The 6,215-nt window shown below is 60.6% G+C and overlaps 1 protein-coding gene across 2 annotated transcripts; it reads right to left on the bottom strand.

The window, feature by feature from the left end:
• Positions 1-1,134: 1,134 nt before the first annotated feature.
• SHC2 (SHC adaptor protein 2) lies at positions 1,135-6,215 on the bottom strand. Of its 2 annotated transcripts, none has more exons than XM_048927459.1 (12): positions 5,619-6,215; positions 4,996-5,066; positions 4,638-4,698; positions 4,344-4,463; positions 4,190-4,243; positions 3,932-4,022; positions 3,649-3,775; positions 3,374-3,539; positions 3,224-3,290; positions 2,960-3,112; positions 2,563-2,864; positions 1,135-2,487 (listed from the first exon to the last, which is right to left on the bottom strand). In XM_048927459.1, the coding sequence occupies exons 1-12, from the start codon at positions 6,174-6,176 to the stop codon at positions 2,359-2,361; spliced, it is 1,899 nt and encodes a 632-aa protein (XP_048783416.1). In that variant the 5' UTR covers positions 6,177-6,215; the 3' UTR covers positions 1,135-2,358. The 2 variants fall into 2 exon arrangements, with proteins under 2 accessions (XP_048783416.1, XP_048783417.1); XM_048927460.1 differs by having other exon boundaries at positions 3,932-3,983.

Genomic DNA, 6,215 nt, shown 5'->3' with positions numbered 1-6,215 from the left:
TGGGGAACTGACGCTCTGATTGCATTATTCATGTCCGTAGTTAACTCGGTAAAGGGCTCAGATTTAATTGTTTTCTGTTTTCAAGAGCTGCGCAGCTCTCAGCTCATCTCCCCACACCACAAAGCCCTGACTGCATGCTGGGGCTGGGAGGCTTGGGGTGAGGGGGGAGGAGGGGGGTGCTCTGCTTCTGGTGCAGCAATCAGCATGGGCACGAGATGCAAAGAGCTTAAACCCCCTCAAACATGACGTGCCAGCCCCACCAGGCTCGCAGCATCTCAGGCAGCAGCTGGTGTGAGGCACAGGCTGGTTCTCCAACAGCGAAGAAAGCAGGGGCTCTCTCTGCCTTTTCCTGCCTCTGCTATTGAGGGAATGGTGCAATTATCTTTGTAGACACATTACTACATGACAAAAAATAGCAGCTGAGATAGAAGAGCTACATCCCTGTAGGTATTTGACTATCAATGGAAAATTACACATTCATTACTGGGCTTTATTTGGCAATGATGATATTCATTGAGTCATCCACACAAGCCTTGCCCTACGGAGTGCTGACCCTTCCCAGAGGGACCACACCAATGATCCTATTCCTCCAGGCCCAGCATTGGCACAGCAAGCAAAAGGTGCCTAATGGGGACCCCCCAGGTGTCAGTGCTGGAAGTGATCTCAAAGCCTGCCTGGAGCTCGCTGCTACTGCACCATAGGCAGCCCATGCTTTGCACCAGAGCCCGCTGCGGCTGAGCACTCACTGCCATGGGGAACAGACCCCCTGGCAGCCTGGCCCTGCTGCTAGCTCTGACAGCCTTACGTGCTCAGGATCTGGCAGCTTCTGGGCTCAGGCAGGGATTTTCCTGCCTATAGCAATTCCAGCAAATGCCTTTTTATCACCTGGCCACGCAGCACAGCCAGGAGCTACAGTGAGGCACGGGCTCAGCTCCCGCTCCCAGCCACTTGTCAGTGGTCATTAGCAGGTGATGAACGACAGCTCTGCTCTGATGCCAGCCTGGCCGTAGCGTGAGACAAGGCTGCAGCAGACACCTTGACAGCATCCAGCCAGCCTGGCCCCAGGAGGAGATGCTGGAGCTCAGGGGTGATGTGTGCCTGCAGGAGACGCCTGATTGCAGGGTGCAACCACAAACGTGGGACCAGCCAGGAGCTGATGGTGATGCAGAAGTTGACCTGGCACCCTCTGTGTCCCCATCTTCATCCCTTGCTCCGTGCTGGCGCTGCTGAGCACAGAAGCTGGCAGCCTCCAGCCCTCGGCCCTGCAAGCACCGTGCCTGGGGCAGCATGAACAGCAAGGAACTTACTCATTTCCAGGTTTAATTAGAAATGTAATCGAAACAATGAACCCGTGCCGAGCGACGAGAGACGGGATGGTGAATGTCATAAAAACCTTCCAATGCTCCAGCCAGGTAGGGGCTCAGGGCTGGGGATACCTTTCCCCCTGCCAGCCCCAGCCTTGCAGGCTCACTGCTGCCCTGTGCCATCCCCATGGAGACTCCATTCTGGCCCCCTCTTCAGGGCCACACGGGGCTCCAGGGGCAATGTGAGCTCATGGAGAGAAGACAGCTGGAAATCTGGAACCAATGGGAAAACCCAGCAGCACCAGCTCTGAGAGATGCTTGTGCCCAGCCCTGCCAGGCAAAGCCCCAGCAGAGATGCAGTCCCCATAGATGGGAGGGCCCCCAACGTCCTTGTAGAGAGCAGGGGCTGAGGCAAGAATTGGGTCCTGAGCAGTAGTGCTGGCTGAGAGGCACAGCTCAGTGGGTGGGGGCTGGAGTCCCAGCAGCCCCTCACATACCTGCACATGCATGCACACGTGTGCACATGTACACTGCTCGACCTATCCCACCCCATGAGCCCTGGGATGATGCTCCTACCAGTGTCCCCTCCCCTTGGCTCCATGTCTCTTGTGCTGGGATGCAGCAGCAGCACTGGGTATGGGAACAGCAATGTCCAGGGCAGAGGGCACAGGGCAGCCCCGCTGGCAGTACAGGATGCTTCAACCCCAGCACATTCCTACGTTGTCTCCAGATATCCCTCATCCCAGGTAGCATTTTGCCAATGCACATGGAATAAACATCTGTGTGTCCTTCTGGGCAAAGGGTCCCACGTGGACAATGGAGAGAAGGCAGTGTGGGTGGGAGGACAACAGAGGGACAGCGCAGCCCCTTAGGGATGGGGACCAGGTGGCCCTGCTGGGGTTCGGGACAGGGATGCTGACCCTGAGGGCCTTTGACTGTCTCCAAAGACAGGCACTAACAGAGGAGGGGAGTGCAGAGGAGCCCTGGCTTTGCCTAAGGCTGGGGCAAGATCGGTGCCAGGGGAGCGGGGTGGGGGCTCACGTACCCCCTGGCATCACTGCTTCCTCTGGACAACCTGGCGGAGGTGCAGCTCACTCTCGGCGGCCACGATGGGCTGCTCGTTCTGCCGGTGGTGGCTGATGAGGTGACTGATGCTCTCAAAGAGCACATCCTTGGTCCTCACCTGGGGTGTGGGCATAGCATCCCTGAAGCTCCCGGCAGCTATCCAGGCCCCCCTGCCCCCTCACCCTGCCCTTACCACTCCCTCGGGATCCACCAGCAGCAGGTGCTTGGGCTGCCCACTATGCATGCCCGTCAGAACGTACTGCCCTGGGTTGGTGATACTGTCCCTCACCAAGAAGTCCCCATCCATCTGCAGGAGCTTCTCGGCATCCCGTCGGCTCATCTTCCCGTGGTACCACGGCTCCCGTCTCAACTGCTCCTCCGTGGGGGCAATGGGAGCCTTCCTCGTGGGGGGACTCGGCCACTGGTCCTCGATGGGTGGACTGACGTTGCTCCCAGCAACACACTTGTGGAGCTTCAGGGCATCTTCGAAAGGCCCTAGAGGGACCAGATGGGGAACATCACTGCTCTGGAGCATGGAGCTGAGCAGACCAGAGCACAGCATACCCCACGACCCCAGCCCATCACCTTACTCATGTCAAAAAGGTCCTTTTTGGGGCTCTCCTCTGGCACTGCATGAGTGGCATCCGATTCCAGGCTCTGTGTGTTCACATACATGTGCTCCTCGTAGTCCCGTGGCACCAGGGGGTGCCCGTCTGCCTGCAGATACCCATCGCAGGACTGGCCTGCAGGGATTGGGCATCACCACCTGCATAAGCTGGGAGCAGGATCCCCTCCACAGCCCTTCCAGGGACCTCGATGCCACCAGCATCAATATTTCCCTCAGTGGTACCCACCCTGGTTCTCTGAGTCCCAGGGCTGTCCTGGTTGGTTCGACAGCTCTCGCCTGAGCGCTAACCCACCCTGGGAACAGGAGGCAGCAAGGTTACTGGGGGGGACTGACCCTGAGCCTTCACTGTGAGGCTAGCAGTGGCTCCAGGGCTCACCTGGTGAGAAGGCTGAACGCGGATGCGGCCGGGGAATGCACTGTGCTGCAGGCGGGAGTCGATCAGCCCCCCCAGGGGTGGCTCCTTGCCAGGGATGCTGTTGTAGTAATCATGCTCGGCCGCCTCATCATCCTCCCCCCACGCTGACTCCTCCATCCCCAGCACCCTTGTGCAGAACGCAAGCAGGGGCAGCTGGGAACACACTGCCCAGCCCCGATCCCAGCAAGGACAAGGCACGGGTGGCACGGGAAGGAATGGAAGGGCTCCAGTCCTACCTGTCTGGAGGTACAACTGCCTTGGGTGGGCTGTGCAGGTACTGCTTGAAGCGCAGCTCAAAGGCCTGTCCCACCGTGTTGATGACGCTCTGCGCCAGCCCATCGCAGCACTCCAGGATGTGGCAGGCTGCAAACAGACAGGTGAATGGACAGATGGCTTTAACCTTCCCTCAGGCTCACAGCAGCCCCTCAAAAAGCCCCCAGCTGCCCCTCACTCCCCACAGAGAGGTGCCCCCCTCCAGCCCAGCTCATCCTTTCTCCGCGCCCTAGGGATCAGCATCACCTCTCTGGTTGATGGGGTCCTTGGCGACGTAGGCGACGTAGTCCGTGGTGTCCTGGGGACACAGAGGGTGTTTGGGGCTCATGTCCTGCTGCTGTGCGGAGAGCGGGGCTGAGGCTGCCAGTACCAGACTCAGCCCTGACTGCCCCAGCCCCAAGGACCGGGCTGTCCCTGAATTTTGGCTCAGCCTGGCCCCACCATGGGATGGGCAGCCCCATGTCCCCGCTCCTTGACTGTGGGGCCGGGACATGAGAGCCTCACCATGTCCCCACCGGAGGCAAAGGAGATGGACTGCATGTGGTGGTTGGCGATGATCTGCAGGGCACACGACCACAGTGGGGTTACAGGGGGAGGCCACCAACACCTGGCTCAGAGCTGAGGTTGGAGGCAGAGGGCCGGGATGCCTGGCTCTCACCTGGCGTGTGGTAGGGATCATGAGGTTCAGGCCATCAATGGAGATGTTGACAGCGATGCTCATGCCTGCGAAGCGGAGGTTGCTCTTCCCCAGGATGGAGAAAAGGGCTTTGCTGGGAGCCTGGTGGGGGACAGGAGCATAGGGGTGACGTTGCCCTTCCAGAGAGCCTTTATGGGGTGGAGAAGACACAGAGTGCTCAACACCCCAGGCTCTGCACTGGGATCAGCCATAGCACTCTGTCCATAACCCCGACCCTAAGAAAGCAGAGAGGGATGTGCTCAGGTGGAAACTCACCTTCTTCTTCCAGATGCCCTTCACACCCGGCACTGCTTCGTACAGTCTGTTGATGGCTTCTCTGCAAAGCCCCAAGTCCCACAGCATTACCACTGCAGATCCCAGCCATTTCTTGGCTGCTTCCCCTTCCCATAGGTCTGGGAGTATCATCTCTGAGCAGACATAACGTCCCCCAGCCTCCCCCAGTGTCACAGGGCTGGTGGTACGTCATCCCCACTGGGGCCACTTCCCTTCTCCTCTTTCCACCCATTGATCCAGTGCTCGCATTGCTGCCTCTGTCTCAGCATGTGGGGTGGCCCCTACAGGGCAGAGGGCCCTCCCAGCCTCAGCCCTGACCCCCCATCTCTGCATGTCCTACCTCGTGACCTGTGTCCGTGTGTTGAAGTCGAGGGATCTCATGGAGCGCAGCACCTCGATGCATCCCATGTACTGCAAGATGGGAGGGGAGGTCAGAGAAACCTCAAGGATTATCAGCAGCCCATGCAGGTGATGGACAGGAGCCAGGTGTCGGTGACAAGGGCCCCTTTTGGCACCAGCTCCAGAGCTTCTCCCCTCTTCTTGTGGGTTTTGTGCAGCAGTGGATGGCTGCCAGCATCCCATACCCACAGAGATGAGCGTGTGGATGGGGAAAACTGAGGCTCCAGCCCCAAGCAGGGCTGGGTTGGTCCAGAGCAAGGCCAGCGGCCTCTGGGCCCACTGACCATTTCTGCTGCCCTTGTACTGAGGATGGAGTCCCAGGTGATGCTGGGCAACGGGCTCCCACCATGTAGCATCCAGGCCATGAGAGCAAAGCACTGCTCGGCTACAGGGGCTCCCCACGATGCCCATCCCAGGACAGAGGAATCATGCCCAGTCCTTCACGAGTCTGGACTGTATTACAGGGAGGAGTGAGCAGAGGGAGCTTCCAGCTGCCCTGAGCCCCGCGTGCCTGGGGCTTCCCGTGCCAAGCAGAGACGAGTGGGGCCGGCAGCACTTACTTACCCTGACGATGTAGGAGACGCCGGGACCCAGCACCCGCTCGTCGGGATGCAGCCAACCCTGGGCCGGCTTGTTGATAAAGCTGCCCTTGCGGTTCCACTCATCCCCGGCCGGTCGGGCTCCCTCCACCCTCGCCGCTTTCCTGGCGGCCCCGGCCCCGCCGCGCAGCCGGCTCATCACCTGCAGCGAGCACGGAGCCGAGCAGCCCGGCTCGCAGGCTCCCAGCACGGCGGCCAGGCTGGACGTGGCCCCTCCGGGCTCCACGGCTCCTCCCGTTTTGGCCGGAGAGGAGAGCTCTTTGCTGGAACCCGAAGGGCTACGGCTGAGAAAACCTCCGGGACCGGGAAACTTCCATTGAGGCATCCGAGGCAGCAGCATGCAGAACGTGGTACCGGCCTCCGGCTCCTCGCCCGCCGCGGGGCACGGCTGTGCCAACCCCGGGGCCGCACCGGGATGCGCTGGCGCCGGGGCCGGCATAGGGGCGGCCGGAGGATGGCGCGGCCGGGCCGCGGCCCTCAGCGGCTCGTCGCGAAATCGGTCATACTTGGGCTCGGGGATCATGCCCCGCCGCCCCGGTCGAGCCGAACGTTCCCGTTCCGG

This window comes from Lagopus muta, chromosome 26, assembly GCF_023343835.1.
Source record: "Lagopus muta isolate bLagMut1 chromosome 26, bLagMut1 primary, whole genome shotgun sequence".
NCBI lineage: Eukaryota > Metazoa > Chordata > Aves > Galliformes > Phasianidae > Lagopus > Lagopus muta.
This window is presented reverse-complemented; position numbering and strand designations above follow the sequence as displayed.